The following is a 22,697-nucleotide window of genomic DNA, read 5'->3' on the forward strand; positions in this document are numbered from 1 at the left end:
TATGTAGGCAAAATCAACAGCAAAGTCTGTTGGCTTTGAAAGCTGAGGTGTTGGGGACAGTAGGACAACTTAGATTGTAGAGATACAGCTGATATTCACACATGCTACAGAAATCCTGAGGCTACTTGTTTATTTGGGTGAGTTGCAGTTTGTTACATAAAAGCCGAAGTAAGAAGTGTGTCCATTAACTGTTTTAGTGCATTTTAAGTAATGGTAAACAAAAACCAAATTTAAAGCAATACCTACTCGCATTTAATGCCTGGTGGATTTTAACTAGTTTAAATATACAAAATATATACATATAGTATAATGTTGAACCACAATGCTTGAAAAAAAAAAAGAGCTAGTATTGATAATTCTCAGTTGATTCTTGCAGTAACTGAATTTTACAAGGAATAAGCATTATATTGGCTGTTGCATTTACCTAGACACAATAGAATTTAAACTGCTTCAATATCTGTTTGATTCGTTGCAAAACACTTTCACATGAATTTTGGCCTTTGAGATTTTCACAACGATATGTTGTTTTACTGACATCTGATATGAACCTGTTGCTTGTATTAAAACTGTAAATGTGTAACCGTCATACACTGTAGGAAGACAAAAAAACTGGTCCAAATTACCAAGGTAGTTTTATTTCATCAGGGACAATTTCAAACAACTATAGCATCACTTTGAAGTTAACAGCAGGATTTTTACTAATTCTCAAAACTTCACAAAATAGGCTTTTTGTCGTGTTCATTCACCTTGCAAACAGAAGAAACCAAATACCATTTCCAGGACATGCTCAAAGTACCAACTTTGAACGTGATCTGACTAGTCATCCTCCTGTGTACGACCTGCTGTTGTTCTGATATTCAATGAGTAGGCAAACCCACAACAGTAGTAAAAGTCCCCATTTTGGGGCTATAGGTATACAGTGTCCACAAACCCAACACATTGGTTTATATAGCATTCATTATCAGTATCTTACTGTCCATTTAAATGAACCAAATAAAACTTGACACATTACAATAATGATATTGCCCTTCACCATTGTCACTGAGAGTTCAGACTCAGGGCAAGTTGTGTTATTGTAGTCTCTTCAACCTTCGTCAGCCACAAACGTGAATCAGTCAGTCAGCTTGAGTGGAGCACTCTCTTTGCACAAGCCAGCTTCAAAGCCCACAGGTAATATGGATACTTAATGTAATGATCGAGAGGTTTGTAAATATCTGCATGAGAGAAGACTGCTGTAGCAAAGAGGTCAGACAGAGGAGTGTGCTAGTGTATGTTTTGTTTTACTCATAAAGAGGTTTAAAAGAAGTTGATGCTCTCGTTTCTTGCTTTGTACTTTGTGTTTGTATCTGTACGTATTTGGCTGACTCTGTGAGCTGTGTGTATGTGTGTGTGTTTGTGTGCGCGTGCGTGCATGTGCGTGCTCAGGGTTGACTCTGGATATGTCTACGCAGCTCCTGCGCCTTATCCCTCAGGTCAGGTCTGCTGTCAGACTGCAGCGTTGACAGGGAGCGCTGCAGCTGCTCCCGGCTCTTCACAGACACACAGTCCCACTGTTCACTCTCTGTCAACATCACATGCACACAAGAATATTGAATCAGTAACACTTGGATCAATAATGTCTGACGTGCATACATATGTATGTTTGTATATTACAAGACAGTAATCCTGAAAATATAATCTATAAAATAAAATATGAACTAAAACGATAGAGGACAGCTTTCTATTGGAATTCAGTCTTCAGATTTTAAAACGCCTCCACGTTCTCCATCTTAGTTTCGTGTGTTAGCATACTAACGTTTGCAAATAAGCATTGAACACAAAGTCCAGCTGAAGTTGATGAGAATCTCATTATTTAAGACAAAGTACTGGACAAACTGAACATCTAACCTGACACAACTTCATGGCAATACATACATTTGGGGAATTTTTTAAGCCCAGCCCAAAGCTTGGGACTAACTGACCAACAGCCCAACATTTCCATTCCTCATGCTAAAAGCATGGCTAATTAAAAAATTGGCAGAGAACATGTTATCATAAAACTACCTGAAACAGTATGAATATAATAGGCTCCCTTCTTTCAGTTGCACACTTTCAAACTAAAGTGAAGAACAAAACACTTTCAGACAGGCTTAGTAGCAAAAAAAATAAATAAAAAAAACTCACCTCCAGTTCTCTTTACAATCAGATCCACAACTGACAGGGCCTCTGTTCTCACAGATGAGTAACTTTTGTTTTCTGGAAAACAAATCAATGAATAAACACAGTGATGAAATGCATACATATTAGAGTATTATTCAAAATAAATTGAAATTGTGAGGCAAGTACCTAATGGGTAGGTGAGAGCAGCACACGTCTCTGTGAGGATCTGTGACAGTGCATTGGAGTCCTCACGGCCTTTCTCTAGCAGCAATAACCTACAGGAAAGAAAAAATGCTGACAGCTGACATATGTTGACAAAGAAGCTTAAATGTAAAAATGTAAGCACAAATCAATCATCTTAAATAATTTAAGGGTTGATTTAAAAGAACAAATAATTGGAAAAATGGTTAGTAAGGGATTCTTTGTTGGTCCTCACCCCTGGAAGTAAGCCTTCATAGACTGTAGAACAGCAAGCTGTACTTTCCAAGTGCTTCGCTTGAGCTTTTCACACATTAGACCGCATACCTCCACCTGGAAACGAGCTACAGACACACACACAGTTCGCGGGACATCATTTTGTGAGAGTCACATCTCAGGTTTCCAACAGTCCACCCACCTTTTTTAGCTTATATTACCAAAAGTAACACTACGGCAGCTCTGCCACTGAAGTTAAGCCCCTGGGAATGTAGCTGAGTCTCTAAGAATTAAGATTTTAAAAGAGCTGCAGTCAAGTTGAGAAATATTTTTGGCAACATGATATAAGCAGATTTAAAAACGTATCCCCCTGTCAACACTTAATATGCTCATCAGATGACACTCAATAGATCAACTGATTAATAACAAACAAAGGACCAAGTTTTCTTTTAGATAATTCTAGTGATTATTATACTCCATAAACACACATCTTAAAATGTAATAAATGAAACAGAAGAGAAAGTTTAACAAATTGAAAGTGTTTTGGAATATGTTTGAAAATAAAAAGGACTGTATTATGTTGTAGAAAAGTTACTTCATATCCAGCACTGATATTTTTCAGAATCCACAATATACATTATGTAAAACCAAGTGTACAGCTTTGAGAGTGTGGTTTAGGGTCAAATAATTTTACTAAATTTTGTCCGAACTTGTACTAAATTTTACCCTGAGTCTGTGGGTTCCTGGGCCAAGTCTTTCCAAGAGTCTCAAAAGCACAAAGAAGAGCTTCAGTCTGCAACTCTTTCTCCTTCACATCTATATCATCATCATCATCATCCAGTGACCTCGGGGATGCACCACCACTCTCTGGGCAGCTCTGTTGGGTATAAGGAAGATAAATTAAGCACAGTCATAAGGCTTCTTAAAACTCAGTAATGTTTTTTTTTTTTTTCCCAAATATGGCACTATAAAAAACAAACAGCCAATATCAAATGAGTAGATGTTAAACCTTTTTGATCAGCGGGAAAAGGATCTCCGTCATGTCGTTGAAACGGTCCTCCTGGCTGCTGTGGAGCACGTCTCCAGCACAGCGCAAAGCGGCCATTTTATACACCAGGCTCTCCTTACGGCATTCTTTCAACACAACGTCCAGCACCTCAGAGATGGTGGGCTGACCTGCACAAGGCTTCTGCAGCTCAGCACTGAAAGCAACAGAAAAGGATTGAAGCAATAAAGTAGAAAAGACAGGAAATGAAAATTTTCCTTCCTATAAAACTGGCATTAATTGTAAAAGTTCTGGAAGAAGTCTCACCTGCATTTGCTCACTACCGATCCAATGGCTTTCAACAGCTCCTCCTGGAAAAAAAGAAAGCCAAAAAAAAAAAAAAGAATTACCACTTCATGGTCGTAAGCCCCTGCAAACCAGCCAAGTTGCAGGCTGGTTTTACAGAATATTATGATGTCACCGTGACCTTTGAACACCAAATTCTAAATCAGTTTATCCCTGAGTCCAAGTGAATGTTTATGTCAAATCTGAGGAAATTCCCTCAAGGCATGACTAAGATATTGCGTTCACTCGTCGGCACAGAGGGATAAAAAAAAAAAAATCTCCTTAAACCGTAACTATTTCCTTCTTATTTTTTACACTCTGATCTTGTACTGGCAGTTGTTACCTTGCCCGCCCAGGTGCGTCCGGATAGTCCCTGCATTAAAGCTGTTAGCACCAAGCCAAGGTGTGGTGCCACTAATGAGCCTGTCTGTTCCTTTGCAACGGTTGCCATGGCAGCTGCACCCTGAGCCTTCATCTTCCAGGACTGGGACTGCAGAGCTTTCTGTGTGATAGCGATCAGCTCCGTCATGTAGAGTCTGATGCCTCCAAAGCTTCCTGGAATCAACGAAAAGTTGAAAGAATAACCGTTATCGTAATGACAAAATCCAGATGTTCTGATTGGACTGTGTTTTTAATGGATAGTCTATGCTCCAAAATACCATATATCCACCATTGTAGAATATTTTAAGTATTTTGTCATTCATTACTTCTGAAAAAAGTTTTTTTTCTGTAGTGTTTTGTGGATCTTTATTTTTCCAATTTGTATTGTATGAGTATTTCTAACCTGGGACGTTCTCCTGCCACACCTCAGCCCACAGCGTGGCATCATGGCTCTCTCCTTTCTCCTCATCAGGACCTGGCGCTTGATGCATGCCCAGGAATGCCAGCGGCAGTGCCACTCCTGCATGGCCCTTCAGCACATCAGGACTGTAGTGGCTGATGGCATGCACGGTCAACACACATGATGACTTATACACCGGCTCTGGGAGTAAAAGAGACAGATGACGAACCACAGAGAGTAAAAACCGAAGTTTAGTTGAATGCAGAAATGAGTTACATTCTGATTTTCCAAGTGAAGAAAAACACATTTACTACTGTCTCACCCTCTTTCTCCAAGTACCAGGTGTTGAGCTTCAGTAGTAGTTTTTCCACACTGCTGTCTTTTGCTGTCTGAGGGGTTGACATGTATAACAAACAATGCTTACTGTATCACTAACAACAACCTAAGGTGTAATTAATGTCATAAGTTTGCTTATCAAACTTACCCTGACTAGGTGCCCCAGAGCAAAGGCAAACGCTTTCTGTACTACAGTGCTTCTATCATGGATACCATTCAGCAGGGCACTCATCAGTTTACCTGGAAACACCAAAAATTTCCCCGTCATTAGTTCCCTTGCACCAAACACCAAACACATTAGACGAGCAGGTGAAAACTTGTTCTGTACCTGAATATGGGGTGAGGTCCTGGGGACACTGCACTGTGAGTGAAACAATTACACTGGCACAGCCACCCTATGAAGAAGATGCAAACATTAGCAGGCTGACTTAAATAGGTGGATGGATGTGGAAGAGGTTGACAGGAAGATGCAAATAAGTGGGCAATCAAAGCATCAACATATGAACTATTAACTAGAGTAGTGTGTTTTACCTTGGTGCCTAAACCCACTCCACTTTTAAGCAGCTCACACAGCCTAGGAACCAGCTCTCCCAGCACAGAAACGTCGAGGTGCTGCAGACACTGAGCACAAAGACACACAGGACTGATCCTTACAAAACAATCCTCATTCTTCTGTATGACTTGTCAGGCTTTAAATTAGAAACATCAAACTCTTTGCCGGGACACCTACAAACTGTGTTTAAAAGTGCAAAAAACTAAGAGTCAACAATAATCATGACTTTTTTTCTTTTTCTTTTTTACCATGTTAACGGTCTCCATCATTGGGGAGGACTTGGCAGCACTTAGTCTGGCAGCATCCATGGCACTCTGGAATTACAAAAAAAAAAAAAAAAAAAAAATTCACATAATTCATGAAAATGTTGACTCTAATCTGTGAGAAAATGTACAGGCTTTGGTTACCAGACTTGGGTGAAGATGCAGTAGACGGCTGAGGTTACCTTCTCCTGCTCTGTGGCTCGGAGGCTGAGGTAGTTGAGGACCTGGGGCTCCAGGGTGCTGAGGGCCTCCAGCAGGGCCGGGATGAGTCGGGAAGCATGAGGCTTTAGTCTGGCACCAGCTGTCTTACTAATCTTCACCAGGGTCTGGATACTGGTGGGGAAAAACAGGGTGGTTAAGAGAGAAGAAAGTAAACAATGATGTGGCATAAAAATCACAACCTGGTATTGTGGTACCGCAAAGACAAACATGTTAGAAAACTACAACCACAAATTGATCTCTTGTTGCCTTGGTGATTTTGATGAACAAGGGGTTCAATGACTCAAAACAACAGATGAATAAAATCTCCAACAGAATAAAGACTCTGCCTGTTTACAAATTTATCTAGGCAGGATCATATGTAGGTATTCTGTAAATTGCGAAGCATGTGGTTGAATTTTTCACTGCGGTTGACTTGTAAACTTTCAACGTGGACTGAGTTATGCTCGAAAAAAACATCCAAAGTCAGTTTGCCACCTACCCCACACTACTAAAACATTTTCTACTCTGTATTTGACTGACAGATAAAGAACACACGTTGCCTTGACATACATGATTTCAGAGCAATGTAACACAACAAAACCAAGACCACATCAGAGGTGGGAGACATTACCTGAGCGAGCGGACCTCTGCGACATTGCTAACGATGCCTTTTTCCAGCAGAGTAGGCAACAGCACCGCCACAGTTCTCTGGGCTGCTGAGCCTGTAGACTCACACATACGAGTACACACCTGGACACGACAGAAAGAGAATGTTGAGGGACGGGCACCTGGATATTCACGTGTTTACACACAAACAAATACAAACATATACACACACACAGGCCAGTCCCGTGACAAACATACTCACCTTACTGAGTGTTTTCAGTGTTAGGTCTGCAGCCTTCCTCACAGATTCCTGAAATGAAATGAAATGAGGAGTGATCAAAACTCAATCTATGCTTGATGATGTTTTCATCATCCCATGCGTCAGTCCTAAAGTGTCCTGCAATGCGTCAGAAGCGATGAACCTAGTCATCACTTGTGCTTGGCGGATTAAAGCAACACTGATTCTGATTTCCTGCTCACCTTGATGTCATCAAGGACTCTGAACAGTGTCTCCCACATTTCTGCAAGATGATCAATGAGGTCATCAGCTTGGCGGCCACGAATCAGGTCATTCAGGGCCAGGCAGCTGGTAGGAAAAGCATTCATCAAAATACACTTCTTTGGACTATTGTATTACAGCACAGGCCTCATGCTGACTCCCTTATTCAGAACAAGTTGCGTCAGTACAAGCTAAACAGCTACATTACCATAATTACAATTGCCCCAATGGTTACCATAACTGCAACAGTCACATAATAGTCTGCATAATCACTATAATTACAGGACCATTAAAGTGTCCCTGAGGCCAGAGATTATAGGAAAGATATAAGAGAAAAAAAAAAATAGGTCAAATAAAATCCAAGGAGAGAAAAAGGAAATTCTCAGGGCATTTACTGTAGCCCCACACACACAGTCAATGGTCAGGCCAAATAAACAGATGAGAATAGAACAGCAGTCAGATTCTTAATACAATATGTGCCGTTACTCTACCTGGACTCGCGAACTCTCCAGGTGTTACTGGTCAAGTTGGAAATGACATCCTGCAGGATCTCCTTCAGATACTTATCCACCTGAGACGCATTAAAACAATCAAACATATAGTCACTTCTGAGGATGGCAGTCCTTTACATACACTCACTTGTACATGTATAAGTGTGTATTTTTGTTTATGTTCTACTATTATCAACTCCTACCAGGGTCTTATCAGTGACCAAGGCATCCCAGATGCTGGTCATGGCCTGGCGAATGCTCAGGTTGGGGTCAAACTGGTAGCGGTACAGACGAGGCACAAGCCTGGGCAGGAATGGAGCCAGCTGCTCCCCGGCCTTTGCAGCGATCATGTGAAACCCAAAAGCTGCTCCCTGAAAGGGGCAAGAGGAGAGGTTAGGAGGGGGGGGGGGGGGGGGAAAAAGCACACATGTACTGCATGAGAAACAGAATGGGTATGATACCTTGCGGGAGTTCCACATGGCATGGTGATTGGCCAGGTTCATGAACTTGTAAACAAGATCTGGTTGGTTCAGGTCACTGGCCAGTGAGCAGAGCTCCTTGTATGTGGACAGGCCGTGGCTGCCAAGAACCGTCAAAACAGGAGAAAAAGTTTAATTTCCGCACACCAAACCCACAGAAAACACATTGTCATTAAATTTGGGCAAAAAAAAAGTGACCTACGACTTACCCATCAGGTGTTTTCCCCAAACCTTCTCCTTGGAACACCTCTGTATCTTGTGAAACAGCGTGTTTCACTCTACAAACATAAAGAAGCATTTTATATTATCTTCACACACTGGAAATACTCTCCCCATATTACAGCATCTTGAGAATCTCTCTTGTTCCATTACTTCCTCCTTTACTCAACTATCCACTCACCTTTTGCCAGTCATGAGTGTTTCCACCAGGGTGGACACCAGTTCGTGCTGGTCAGCCTCTCCTCCCATCTCATAGACCAAACCAAGTCCTTTAGACGCTACATCCTGACTCAGCTCTAGATGAAAGAAGAAAAAGAGGGATGGATGGAAGAATTCAGTGGGACAGACAGTAAGGGATGATGTTTGTTTTGTAATGATGCTCAGGTACATTTGAAAAACACTGATGTGAGTAATGAGCAGAGCAGTGTGGTGAGAGAGTGCTTTCCTCTTACCATCAGGGTCTGAGAGAACAGAGATGAATGCCACTTGAATCTCCTTTAAATGGGACTGTAGGAGTAAAGGAAGGCCAAAGTAAGGGAATGACAAAAAGTGATTTGACATATACACATAAAGCCTGCTCAGTCATAAGTTTGTGTATGGATCGTTTTCAAATCCTGCATCCACCAATAAACTGTACATACACAGAAGTAGTTAATTCTTTGCAAAAATTTTGCAATATGAAATAGAAGGTAGCCCTGAAGCAGAGACTCCAGAGGGGAAAGTTAGAGGAGATGTATGAAAAGGCCTATAAATCTCACACCAGAAAAACCAGGGAAAGTATCAAAATTCAAAAAGCTAAAACTTTTCTTTATCAGACTAATTCTACCGGCAAATACAGTTACTGTTTAAGTCGCCACTCTCTGTTTAGCAGGGCTGAACAGTTTGTTTTGAGATTCAGAGGTTTATGGTTGTATAATACACCCACCATGATTTCCTTGTGTTGGCTGAGTTTCTTGACCAGGGAGAGCAGCCAGATGCAGGCTGCCTGCCGGACATGGGGATTCTGGCTGGGTATGTACCTGGACAGGATGGAGTTGAGGACCCAAGGAACCACATCATTGTTTTTAACATCTAAGGGGGAAAAGAAGAAAGCGGAAATGTAGTTAAAGGACCAAACTTTTTAGTTTTTAGTTTTGTTGAGGGAGCATTTAACATGTACATAAACATGTATTATTGGATGTAAATGAATAGGCAAATGAATCTTTTTATCTATCCAATATCTGATTACGAGCAATGTAGAACTGCTAGGCAGAGACTGAGTCAGAAAGTATAGCACTGTCATAAAGCAAGAGCCAGTATGACAAATCTGATCACTTGAAAAAATGCAATGTGGATATTCTGCTTCAACACATATTTGATAACCCAATCATATATGCCTGAGCATAGCTTGAGAAATGAACTAATCCGTTCTTCCCATCCTGCCGACGTTAGTGTAACTGCATTCATGCAAAGGCGGCAAAATGGAAAGAACTGTAATAGACCTCTTATTCCGATTTAGGAGGGCTTGTGCATTATTCCAAGGTAGTTAGCACTATTGCTAACCTTGCAGTCACACCAGATAAACAGCCTAAATTAGATTATTTTGTTGTGTTTCACATTTTTAACAGTTTGTAACAAAGTGAAATCAGATATATACAGTGTACAATTCCTATAAAATGAGCTAAATCAATTGTATTAGTGTTAATACTGGATTTATTTTGCTGCCAGTTGTGCCTCTGCAGCCAGTTTGTTTTCATGTCGTTGTCAGAAATTCCCATATGACTTGACTGCGCCATTATAACGCAGGCCCGTTTTAGTCCACATTGTACAAATTTGTACAAACAGCTCTTGAAAGTACAAATTAAAGTCCAGCTATGACTGAAAGTACTCACTGTGTGGTGGGCTGTACTGCTCCTCAGTACAGGTCCATGGGTCTCTGGCAGCTCCAGAGCTAGTGCCTATTGCAGCGCTGGTGATAGCCTCTCCAACCGTGAACTGCAGCTCCACCTGTTTGGCCTTCAGAGAAAAAAGCAGAAAACATGAAAGATGTGGTCATTGATGAGCTAACTGACAGCTTCATAGCAGGCTCAAGCAGAGATGAATGCAGACAATGTTATATTTTTTGTGCTGGCAAAAAAAGTCGAATTTTGCCCAATATGATCCCAAATAAATCTGTTTTTACATTGTCTTGTAGAAGCCCTGAACTGCTTATGTTTATGCTACTGTCAGTCATTAAGCCTTTTCTCACCTCTACAGAGTCCATGAGCCCCTGGAGCAGCTTCTTCTGATGAGGGAAGTCTCCATCTCCCACTGGTAGGTGACCCAAGGTCTGGATTGATCGCTCCTTCATCTGGACCACAAAACATGAACATGACAGACACAAACAAGAGAATAAACAAGATACAAGTCACCAAATCATTTAGCTGAAGATCGGATGTATCAGTAATACATTTATTACTAATGTAATATAGACACACTGTGCACTGCTGATGAACTTGTCATCACTGAACCATATATCACAGCAGCCACCTGCTTTTGTGCAGTCCCTGGTTACCTTTGTGCTCTCTTTGCCCGAGGGGATGCGTGCCAGCAGGTTTTCCACAGTGGAGAGTTTGGTAATGCCCTCACCCTCTGCAGGGATCAGCAGGGTGCCATTTCGTCCAATTTCTCCCAGAGCTGTACAGGCTGCTACAGCCAGTAGTGCACTACTGCTGTCCAGGAAGGAACCTGGGTGGAAACATAAACACTTGAGTGGTTGAACCAACAGACAGAAGTAATTTGTCTTACTTTAATTTGACTAACACAAAAGATTTATATTGGCAAATAAAATAAAAAATGTTTCGTTACAGGAAAAATTTCCTCATCACAATCTAGGAAGATTTAACATTTAGCATTAATTTATTGTACTATTATTGTCAATAAATAAAGCCTACATTGCAGGAAATTGTGGCAAAATAATTACATACCAACTGTCTTGGTAGCCATGCCAACAAGTTCATCATTTTCTTTTGAGGAGATGGTTGAGGTGACAGCTTTCTTCTTGCTCGTGTACCTTCCCACCATATAGCCGAGAGCCAAGATGGCACCATGCTGAGTCTCAGGACTCTGTGGTTCAACAAAACCAGTAAACATTTGCACACTGTAAAATTCAACAACTCTATATATACAAACTATGCAGTGTTTCTCATACGTGGTTGTCTTTGGTGATTTTGATCAGGTTCTGCACGGCTGTCTGCAGCTCGTTGCCAGTCATGGTAGAAACCACTACAGCGTACAGCTGGGCTGCGAGCTCCCTCATGTCCTCCTTATTTGTGTTCATCAGACTCTGGAGAAGAAAACATCTGTTATTACAGCTGAATGCATTGTCAATTGTGAGATGTGAATTATGTTCATGGTTTTACAATATAGCTGAGGGATATGACTAACTGTTAAGCAGCGGCCATATCTGTTTCACTAATGAATTAGTGCATTAATCCACTCCCAGATCTAAATAAACACATAAATAAAGGAAATACTCACTTTAATCCAGTCAATTTTATCAACAAATCTAGGAGCCAGTTTCTCTGGGCAGACAGACACCACCTCCAGTAGACAGTACATAACTGGGATTCCTGTTGAGAGATTATTTATGAGGTGGAATTAATACAAATTCAAAATAAAAAAATATCAATATAAATGCTCAAACTGAGTGGTAAATGAACACCACTTGTAACAGAGCCATGTCTTGTTGTGCATACAGTTTATTTACAGTTATAGTCTCAGATATTACACCTTCTCTTTTCACCAGAATCTATTGGCATTCTTAACTAGACAGGTATGACCTGAGAAGCCAATCAACATTTGTGTTTGGAGTTTATCATACTCACAATACAATACTGATTTAAAAAAAGTAAAATCATTATTCTAAGCCCGTACTGACTGTGGAGCCATTTTCTCTAGAAGAGCAGGTTCATTTCTCTCACCTCCTACAGCAGACAGCAGCTGCTGCAGCAGATCCATGTAGACATGAATAGGATTTGCCTCAGAGCCCTTCGGCACTGAAGGCTGAGGCTCAGAGGACAGCAGTGCATGGACATAGCGGCCGATGGCTGGGGCATCATCCTGCATGTCTGCCAATCGCGTAGACATGGGCGTGGCCCCGGCACTGTGGGCTAAACACATCCTCAGGTAGAGCACAATCTGGGGAAACAGGAAAATTAGGTGGACCCTAAGGCGGGTGTCTTCAGTGTCTACAACTCTTTACTTTTGGACAGATACATATTGAATATGCAAAGTCATGGATGTCACAGGCTAATCACCAATTAATATTTACCTCCCCAAATGCAGAGGGGTTGAATGGAATAGTGGAGGTTCCAACAATATACTTCGCTGGAGTCTTGATCCTCTGAGCCGCCTGACAGTGACATAGTGAAAAACATAAAAGATGTGTTATTTCTTTATTTCTATTATCTTTTGGAAACCTGAATGAAAAAGAGAATGGAAAATATGCAAAAAGGCTCACCTTCTCCTGGACATAGGCCACCATGTCAGGAAAGGATGGCATTGGCTTTGGTCCCTCCTTCTCCGAGCTCTTGGTAGGAAAAGCCCTCAGCACCCTCTGGGCCTCCCCAGCCACCTCCTCTCTCCTAAAAACACAGAAAACCAGCTCATTTTATCTCCTGCGCCACTCAAAAAAGTAAACCATTGACACCTTAATTTTAGTTTTACCTATGTCCCATCTTATTTGTATATGTTTATTGTATTTATGATGTAATAAGTATTTTCAAGGCTCACTAAAAGGCTGATAGTGCAACAGGAATACACTGTCTTTACTATTATGTACAGGACTTCTGGGTTTTGGGACTTACGGGTCTCCAGCAGCCAGCAGCAGCAGGTATCTTGATGGCACGTGATCAGGAGCAAACACTGTGCTGGCAAACTTCATGGCCACCTGGCGAACTTGCACCTCCGGCTGCCCAGAAAGAATAATCAGGAGTGTTACATTTGCCTCATCCCAAGTTTTTTAACTAATGAACATTAATGGTTTTTTTGGGGGTATCTATTTTGCCTAGCTGCACTCACCTTTCCAATGTATGCAGCAACCAGGGCCTCCATCAGGTTCAGCAATGCCCCCTGGAGGTTAGCATAAGCTCCAACCATCATAGACAAAGCTTCCTGAATGGCAAGACGAACATCAGGCTCCTCCTGAAGTAGATGACACAGAATTTTTGGAAATATCAGTACACTGTTCTCTCCTGAGAACAGGCTAAGAAAGGATTATGTAATAGACTTTGTTTGTTGATTTTCTGTTGAGAGATCGTTCACCTACCTTGCACATGGACTCAAAAAACTGCTGTACCAGTGCAATGTCCTTTGTGAACAACTGTGGCATGCGGCTAGAACAGAGGACATAAAAAGTAAATTTTTATTTCTAAAATTCCACATCAAGCAGGCAATGATAATGGAATTCACACACACACACACACACACACACACACACACACACACACATATATATTATTATACCTTGAAAGCTTTCCAACAGCAGAGTAGGCAACACATAGTAACTTAGGATCCTGCAAGAACAAATGTTAAGTGTTAAGTAGGTATAAATCAAACTAAACTGTATCAATGTGCAGATAAAAATGCATGTTGTTATTTATAGTTTTACCTCCTTGTACTCATTGATGAGCTTGGTCAGACCATTCAGCAGCATTAGCCCCAAAGGCTTGTTAGTGTCGGGGCACCTGAACAATAGTGAGAGAAACAACATTTATTTTTCAAAATGCAAACACACATACTTTGTCATTGAAGGAAACACATCCTGGATGTATCTAGACAAAGGAACAAGTGCACTTTTCTTACACCATGCAGATGTGATGGACAAACTGCAGCGTGAGAGACAGCAGTTTGTTGTTGGTGTTGGCTCCAAACAGACCGTCATACACAACCTATGGAGGACAGGGAACCAATGAGAATGATTGTACCATACTCTGATGCATGTCCTTGAAAATGATTTAGTCATACTTAATGAAGCATGTGTCTGCAGAATTGACAAACGTCATACCTGGATATTAGCTGGAAAGCACTCTGCAGCTAGGCGTGACCGTAGCAGATGAGGGAGGATCTTCAGTTTGACTCTTGTGCTTACAGGTTCGTGCTTCAGCTCTTGCTTCACATTGCCACCCTAATGCACATAGGGGTCAGTACACACAACAATATTATACATTTAATATTTAAAAAAATTCACAGGTTAAATTTGAAAACTAAATGTTAAGTTTACAAACCTTTGTTTTAAGAGGAACATCCCCCAGATACACCTTGTACATCTTGTTGATAATTAGAGGATTGTTCCAATCGATTATGCTGGAAAATAAGAAAACAAATGCATCGGATTGCTGCCCAAGACACAAAGACATTTGGAGTCTTTTGATTTTTATCTCATGTATTTGTTGCACAACACACAACATATTAGGTAATTATTATTACCTAATAATTTTGTATTTCGTTGTATTGGTGAAGCACATACTATTTGGCTATGTAAGGAAATTCACCTACCTCTGTTTACTCTTCAGCTCCAGATCAGCTGCAGTAGCAACACTATGTCGAGTGTCGCTGGACGCCACCACCAGGTGAACCACTGTCTCCACCTCTGGGACTTGCTTTGCCTCGATGAATTTCACTATGCCCAGCTTACACTGTTGAAACCAAACGCGCAATGAACCACTCATCAGCTGATACACAAGAAAAACACAACACTGTGTCTATCACCATCCATAAATTCATTCAAATCATTACACAGCCCTTCAAATAAAAGCGCTCTGACACAAACTTGAAAATATATTTGCCGGCTGTTAACTGATAGACAATTTCTGGATTGAGCTCGGTTTTTCAATTTTACAGATTTTGAAAACTGAGTGAGGCTCCAACTTTTGGGAGAGTCAAGCTTCATCCTTCATCCAGCGAGCACACACAAACTGACAAAACTGTCGCCACTACTCATCCTCCAGCTTCAGTCATTGCACCTGCTCTAGTTGCTCAGCGCTCCACTGGGCTTCCCCAATAACCCTCTTGGCAGCATAAACACTCATCCCTGGGGGAGGCTGGGGAAGACCCTGGCCACCCACAGCCACTGTCCCATCGGCAGAACTTCCCTGGGAGGAGGAGGGAGCAGGGCGAGTCGGGGATTCATTCAGCACAAACCTAGAGGAGCCAAAGAGAGAACAGGTGAACATTCTTGTTCAAATGTAAAATGCTTCTAAGAGAACAACTGGTGCACATGTTTCACTGGACAGTCATACAGTACACAAACCACACAGCAGGACCTCACCCGTAAGGCATCAGTAAAACATCCAACATGAACTCCAGCAGCAGCTGGACTGTCTTTGGCCGCTCAGTTAAGTTAAACGGAAAAGCATTCTTGGAGGTATCTGCAGGATACTTCATATGGTAAAGAGTAGGGATCAGCAGGTGCATCAGGCTAAGATAAGAGGGAAAGGATAGAAAAGCATAATCCGATTAAAAAAAAGAAAACAATAAGGTCTGTGTCAATTAAGCAAAAACTCAAGTGTATCTGAAAAACACACTTCTTTTAATCCATCTCAGTGATAATAGTAAACATCCTTGTGCATCATAAGGTACGTAAGTGTGTGTCCCCTCACCTGTCCTGATGTGGCTGTGGCTTGCCTTCCATGGCAGTGAGGAGGGTGGGGGCCAACTCACACTGTTTTCCCACCTCCAGGCGTGGGTAGCCCATTTTGATGTAGATGATGGTGAAATTCTGCAAAATATTCAAATTTAACAATTACCAATTTCAAGTTACAAAAAGAGCCAAATCAATCTAGTATCACTGACATAGGCCACATTAGATTGAATCTCAAAATGTTCAGTTTCATTTTGCAGTATACTCTCAATAGGCATCTCATATCTCTACAAATTCTACAACAACATAATGATGTTACCATATTAAGAATAGCAAGCAAAGCAAAGAATTGACCTCATTATCAATGTATATTACACATCCTCCTCCATAAGACCTACACAGTAAAACAAGAGTCATACCGTAACAAAGGAGGCGGCTGAAGGGTCTTGGTACTGCACCAGCAAAGTTTCTACTGGCAGCTGAATCTTAGGTCGGCTCTTTATCCTCTTGTTCAGATGGACCAACAACTCCATTACCTGGATGAGGAGGCAAAAAGAGTAATTTGGTGGTTTAGTTACATGCAGCAGGTGTATAAATCAACACTCACTGGCAAAAGAGAAAGATCCAAGCTCCTAACAAACATCTTTCTATCAGGAAGTGTAGTGACGTCAGAGGACGTGAATGCAGATACTATACATTGCAAGGTCTATGCATTTATCTACATTTTTATTAGAGAGAGAAACTAATATTTGAGGTGGAGGGTCTGATGGCAAAGGCCGTGATTTATTCATACTATTAAGAGATGTAGCTATAAAGCACGAACTCAAGAGTCACTGATACTATGTTCAGGCACAGAGATGGGCAACACCCTTCTTACTTTCTTCCGCACACCCTCCTGAACGCTGGATAGTTTGAGGAGCACAGGGGGTAGGAACTTGGAGATAATATCTTGTAGCTGTTCGTCTGTTTCTGCATGGCCCAGGCGAAGGAACACACGTTCCAGTTGATCTGTCAGAAAACACATTAACACTTTGATTAACCCTCATGTTTCATTTTCTGGGTAGCTTCAGCCATTATCCAAGAAAACACACTACACATATGGTCAGTTTGAAATAATACCTCTGCCATAATTCATTTGACAATAGCTTTCCATTCAAATATGGAAGAACAACCCATTGTGTGTATGCAACCAAATGCAAAACCAGGCTGTGCGACCTTCAGCTTCCATGCGGAGGGAGTGATATATATATTTATATATATACTTAAAACAGTGAACTATAAACAGACAGCCCCTCATGCATGTTGCTACAGTTTGGCTGATAAGCTCGTCCTGTCAGCTGCTGTGTCTGTGTGACCATCACCCAGCCCTGCCCTCTTTCTCTTGGCATGGCTCACAAACCACCTAGCTACATCAACTGACAGACTATCCACGCATTTTACCGTTTCTCGTCATTCCCCTGGCTCTTTACTACCAGTGACATCCTGTGCAATTAATCCTAAATGTCCTAAACATCCAAACTGGAAATTTACACCCAAAAAGTTTGATCAATGAAGATATATTAATAGCCTACGTGATAGTTTCATTTTGACCATGACTGGGCAAAGGGCCTCCTGACGTTAGCATTCTGGCTAGCTAACATAGCTGAGCAGCGATCTATCGCTCCTGCCCCAGTTTTTAACTGATGGAAGCTTTATCGTTGCTTCAAGAAACACCCTGATCTTTAGAATAAATCCTGCTCGTCCTTTTATATAGCTCTGACAACCACAAACACGACATTTTAGGAGATATTAATCAGCAATAACGCAGAGAGAAACTTACTGAGTTCATCCTGGGCAGCCATGTTTGCAGAAAGTCATCTAGCGACCCTCGCAGTTCAGAGAGTGTCACTGCAGTCAGCAGGGCCACTCCTCAGTTTCATCACCCATACATGCATGACGTACAGAAGTCAAAACATAAGTCGTGCATTATATACGTTTTGCATTACTGGACCTAATTATACACGCTTAAAGGTATGTATATGAATGTAATATATGCTAAATCACTACAATGATACACCATGCAATCCGTTATGCCATATCATTCTTGTGCTCTGCTGTCCTGTTGTATATCAATATTATATTAACGAATATTTTTCATATTGTGAGTATATTACATTGCCTATTATGCTTAATTATATTCATTGTGTACACTTCGTAATGTAATTCTAATTGTATATGCAAAAATAATGAGTTCCTCAGAGTCCAAATTTTAAAAACAGGAAATCTTCATATTTTGGGGGTTGAAAACAAAGTGACAAAGCCAGTCTTGGTCGAGTCATCACACATGTATGATGTGAAACTTGCAGCCTGCATTGCACATACAGACATACATGAGAATGGTCTTTCAGTGATGCAGGAAACACCATATATCCAGAAGTTAACATTTTTAAATGAAATTGTAATAGATTCTGGATTTTTCCCTGAGGGTGGAGGTGTATCCTTTTAGTAATTTCTATCCAGGTAATTGAACTGGATGGTATTGTGGATATTTTATTTTATTTTTTGTCAGTCAATATTCATGGTGCTTTAAAAAGCAATTAAGCTATGGCTACATTTTTTTTTATCTTATAAAAGGCATAATGAACTCCAAAATGTAGCCCTGAGGGTCAATATTGAATATGTTTGTCAATTCAACTTCAAAAAACAAACAAAACGAAATTAAACTGTAATAAGTTTTCTTCAATACTAGATAATAAAACCGACAAAAATGTAAGACAAAACAACCATTAACACAAAAACATAATACACCTGAAATGTATGTGCAATAGGGCTGCAATAAACAATAATTTCTCAATTAATCTGCTGATAAATTTTTCGATTAATCGATCCATTGCTTTATCTATAAAACAAAAGGAAACAGTGAGATATCGCAGCTAATAATTTTCGGTTTCCCCTGAGGTAATTCAGGAAAGTTTTTGTTCATTTTAGGTAAAATATGTGGTTCAGGAATGTTCGCAGAACGTTATTGTAGAACCTTTAGGTAACGTTCCCTAAAGGTTCTCTTAAGGTTCCACAAAAATAACCTTTAGCAAACGTTCCTAGAACACTGAGACATTTTAGAGAATGTTCGCTGATAACATATGAATGACATATGCCCATCACATTGCCCCAGAGAATAAATGTCTTGTCTAAAAATATCCAATTTAATATAATTCAAGACCAAGAAAAGCAGCAAAGTCTCACATCTGAGAACATAAGTTTTTTATTTGTGTTCAATTACTTAAACGATTATCCGATTATCAAAATAGTTGTTGATTTGGTCGAGCTTTATAATTTGTTTTTTATTTGTTGATGGACTAATTGATAAAATCATTGCAGCTCTAATGTGCAATGTGAAATAAAACAGTTTCATGGTGGAGATGCAGGTGCCTCCGGCTGCTTTCCAGTTCATGACTGCTGCAGATTCGCAGATCTCACAGTGGATGGATAAGTCCACCACAGCTCGGTCCACCGCGGTCGTGCCTTTCAGCAGGCTGACACACAGCGGAGCTGGAGTGGAGGCGGACTGAAAACACATCCGTTTTTCACGGCACGAAGCAGCGGTAGCAGTCAGAGCAGCTGTCATGTGAATCAGCTGGACCACCAAGGAAGGGGATAAACAACAACTCCACTCCGTCTCTTTAAATTAAGGTAAAATGCTATGTATTTCTTAGAAACAACACGTGATATACCGGCGAAAACTGTGCATGGTAGCCAGCTCCGTCCCAGTGCATTAGAAAGCGCAGTGTATTTCGTGACTCTTGTGCAGAATTAGCCAAGCTATCAACAGCTAACCCTTAGCGTTGCCAGCCTAAGATAAGTTGGCACAAGCTCATGCCAATGGGCATCTTGGACCGTGTGCCTTGTCATTGTTGGTTTATGTTGCTAAACTTATGCAATACCGACAAAATAAGATACACATTATGTAAATAGCAGACTAAATCATTTGTACCACACAAAGTCACATAGCGAGGTAGCTACGGGCCTGTCTGCAGCCACCTTGCAAGGGACATTTAAACCCCGTTGACTCGTATATTAAGAAGTTAGCTAATGTGGTAGCTAGGTTAGCTTAATAGTTAGCTACTGTTTCCCTTTCCTAACTGCTGTTCCCCAATTCTGTTGAATCTGGTCCCGTGGACACATTTCCAGTCCAAGCCAAAGAGTAATCTAACCAATAAGTCTACCATGTATTTATAAGTTAGCTCGTCAGCCGAGCTAGCATGCTGTGCTATTTGTTCAGCCATTACTTGGCATCATAACAAAACGTAGGCTAGTTGGCTAGTTGGCTAGTTAGCTGGTTTGGCAGACAACAAAGATCAGCCAAGCTACAGACACTCATGCAGTTATAAAAGCGAAATTGTAACTCAACCGAAATGTAATTATCCCAGGGCAATAATGGCAGGTGCGTTTTATTTTTAACAAATAGGCCAAATATGCTTGATTAAGGTTATCCACGTTTTGAAAACCATTCTTTTAATATCTGAACAAACAGTAAGGCTGTGAACACATTGTATCCAAACACTGTGGATGATATTTTGCAAAAACTTGTTTCAGCCTGCAATTGCCTGTTACATAATCGGGTCGCACGCCATTGTAATGTTGTTTGCACTGAAGTAGCGGTATGAAGAAATGTAAGGTTGAAAACGCAATGGCCTCACTCGGGGCAATGTGATCCTTTGTCTGGATGCTCAGTAAAGTCGGAGTTGGGAGTGGGATGGGTGGATGGGACAAAAATCTGAAAAGGGTTGTTGACATCAATGGATCAAATCGACATCTGTTGGATCTCTACTTCCATCTAGTGGTGAACTTGTCGGCAACACACAACCCAGCTGCCTCATGGTCCAGTTTACACCTATAAATTACGTCTAGTGGCACAGATTTTGAAATGGTCAATATAAAATTTGCATCAAAGTATTAGAGAAAGAGAACCTAAACAAAAGACATTACGTTATAAATTAAGCAACACTTAAACTAGTTTGAATTTGTAATGGCATGATTCAATGCATCACTGCAACAACATCTGAAGTGAAACAGCTGATTAGAAGTAGTAAGAAAATGCTTGAATTGTGCCAATGCGTGATATTGGTACAGGCATAATGTTTTCAAATGTTTTTGTGTTTAACTTGACTATTTTCTGTTATTAATGCACTCAACAGCCAAAAATAATTGGCAACCATCAAAAATGGGTGACTCCAATCAACAAAAAATAATTAAACAATGTAGCAAAATTAAAAGAAGAGAACAATAGGTAATCTAATAACAGTAACCGGATATGTTTGTATCTGTTCATTTACAGTATAGAGTATATATTATTCAGTATGCTCTGAATAGATGACACCTTTTACCCTTTAAAAATAGACAGATTCTCTCGTTTGCCCATTCTCTGCTTATGTTTAACATTTTTAAATTTTTCGGTCAATCGTGCCCATAGACAATCTTTCAGAAAAGACTGCATCACCACTAATAAAATAATCATTTATGTACATGCCCACCATAGTTAACAAAGTAATCAATATATGAATACCTAATCCAGTGTGTGTAAACATTAAAAGTCTACTATAAAATAAAATAAGTTGATGTTTTTTATTTATTTTCCAGATTAGATCTGGTGAGGCGGCAGGATGGCGGGAGCAGAGGTGTACACCCCTGCAAACCCCACCTGCAAGATTATGACCTTCAGGCCCACCATGGAGGAGTTCAGGGACTTCAATCAGTACCTGGTTTATATGGAGTCTCAGGGTGCACACCGCGCAGGCCTGGCTAAGGTAGGTAATATTTTCAATCACAACTTGGATAAAGTGCTTATCTCTGTGTGAAATTTGAGAACCGTGTGATAGACTTTATGTCTACTTGGTGTGTCAAAAGTTCCTCCTTTTTAAACCCACAGCTTAATGACTATTGTAATTTTGGACGGAAGGCAGCTTTAGTCAGCCGGAAGAAAGACAGAAATAAAGAGAAGCAGAGAAAGACATTGAGACACATAGTCTGATTGATATATATATGAATAATAAACTAGCTGACCTATTACAAGTAGTGGGTTAACCACTGTGGATTCATAATGATGAAATGCTGTTTAGGGTGATGTATTCATGCTAGATAACTATGTCCCTGGCATATTTCCAACAACAAGCCTTTGCTCCTCTGTTTGTTCCCCAGGTGATTCCTCCGAAAGGCTGGAAGCCCCGTCGTACCTATGACGACATAGATGATCTGATGATCGATGCTCCCATTCAGCAGATGGTGGCAGGCCAGTCAGGGCTCTTCACTCAGTACAACATCCAGAAAAAGCCTCTTAGTGTGCAGGAGTTCAGGCGACTAGCTAACAGTGACATGTGAGTAATATAGAAGACTTTTAAACTGTATTTACTGTCTGATTGATTATTTTAGGGGGGGGGCAAACACTTAAATTGCATTCAAGCACATTCAGTGGCTAATGTTGTGCTGCCAAAATAAGAATCTAACTTTTTGTCCAAAGGCTACATGACAGATTGTATATTCCAATACATGCCACACAGTTACAGTTTTTCTCAATCGCTTTGGTACATTTCTCGAATCATCCTCGAAATTTGCGAAACAGTAAGTGAATTTCTCAAAACAATTCGTACAAATAGCAAAACACCATGGATTACCTGCAAAAGCCAGTCTCTTGCTCAAAATCCTTAGTTCATCTCTCAAAAGTAAATATCTGTGTCAATGAACATGTCACTGCCATCAGATGAAAAGTCCTTGTGTTATTGTGTACGGATAAGACAGTCAAATTGCTTAGTC

At 40.6% G+C, this 22,697-nt stretch overlaps 2 protein-coding genes across 5 annotated transcripts in view; one reads left to right on the forward strand and one right to left on the reverse strand.

The window, feature by feature from the left end:
* Positions 1-613: 613 nt before the first annotated feature.
* On the reverse strand, positions 614-17,782 carry ecpas (Ecm29 proteasome adaptor and scaffold). Its single transcript, XM_023419163.2, has 49 exons — positions 17,731-17,782; positions 16,789-16,919; positions 16,331-16,447; positions 15,931-16,049; positions 15,600-15,749; positions 15,295-15,472; positions 14,828-14,967; positions 14,557-14,635; positions 14,337-14,456; positions 14,135-14,220; positions 13,941-14,016; positions 13,796-13,845; positions 13,599-13,665; positions 13,352-13,474; positions 13,138-13,241; positions 12,792-12,915; positions 12,603-12,683; positions 12,253-12,469; positions 11,810-11,901; positions 11,481-11,615; positions 11,257-11,395; positions 10,845-11,017; positions 10,539-10,640; positions 10,183-10,306; positions 9,237-9,382; positions 8,764-8,818; positions 8,493-8,607; positions 8,302-8,370; positions 8,075-8,192; positions 7,817-7,984; positions 7,614-7,693; positions 7,104-7,209; positions 6,886-6,933; positions 6,649-6,767; positions 5,999-6,149; positions 5,802-5,867; positions 5,532-5,621; positions 5,329-5,395; positions 5,149-5,240; positions 4,987-5,053; positions 4,668-4,865; positions 4,227-4,438; positions 3,866-3,909; positions 3,563-3,755; positions 3,280-3,430; positions 2,576-2,681; positions 2,326-2,414; positions 2,164-2,235; positions 614-1,561 (listed from the first exon to the last, which is right to left on the reverse strand). Exons 1-49 carry the CDS (start codon positions 17,750-17,752, stop codon positions 1,422-1,424), a joined length of 5,511 nt encoding a protein of 1,836 aa, XP_023274931.1. The 5' UTR covers positions 17,753-17,782; the 3' UTR covers positions 614-1,421.
* Positions 17,783-19,421: 1,639 nt separating this feature from the next.
* kdm4c (lysine (K)-specific demethylase 4C) overlaps positions 19,422-22,697 on the forward strand; it is a 34,232-nt gene continuing 30,956 nt past the window's right edge. For all 4 annotated transcript variants that reach the window (XM_023419132.2, XM_023419134.2, XM_023419135.2 and 1 more), the window contains exons 1-3: positions 19,422-19,580; positions 21,528-21,694; positions 22,086-22,261. In XM_023419132.2, coding sequence (XP_023274900.1) covers positions 21,551-21,694; positions 22,086-22,261 — 320 coding nt within the window. In that variant the 5' untranslated portion in view covers positions 19,422-19,580; positions 21,528-21,550. The remainder of the gene's footprint in view (positions 19,581-21,527; positions 21,695-22,085; positions 22,262-22,697) is intronic.

Source organism: Seriola lalandi, unplaced genomic scaffold (genome assembly GCF_002814215.2).
Source record: "Seriola lalandi dorsalis isolate HSWRI2012SDOR001 ecotype SW California unplaced genomic scaffold, Sedor1 jcf7180002054591, whole genome shotgun sequence".
NCBI lineage: Eukaryota > Metazoa > Chordata > Actinopteri > Carangiformes > Carangidae > Seriola > Seriola lalandi.

What these genes read in the sequence shown, in the direction of transcription:
- ecpas (XM_023419163.2), bottom strand. Translation starts at nt 17,752, where the DNA reads ATGGCTGCCCAGGATGAACTCA. An exon ending in TGGTCACTGATAAGACCCTG is followed by an intron (nt 7,694 to 7,816) that starts GTAGGAGTTGAT and finishes AATGCGTCTCAG; the next exon opens with GTGGATAAGTATCTGAAGGA. An exon ending in CTGGTACTTGGAGAAAGAGG is followed by an intron (nt 4,866 to 4,986) that starts GTGAGACAGTAG and finishes TTTTACTCCCAG; the next exon opens with AGCCGGTGTATAAGTCATCA.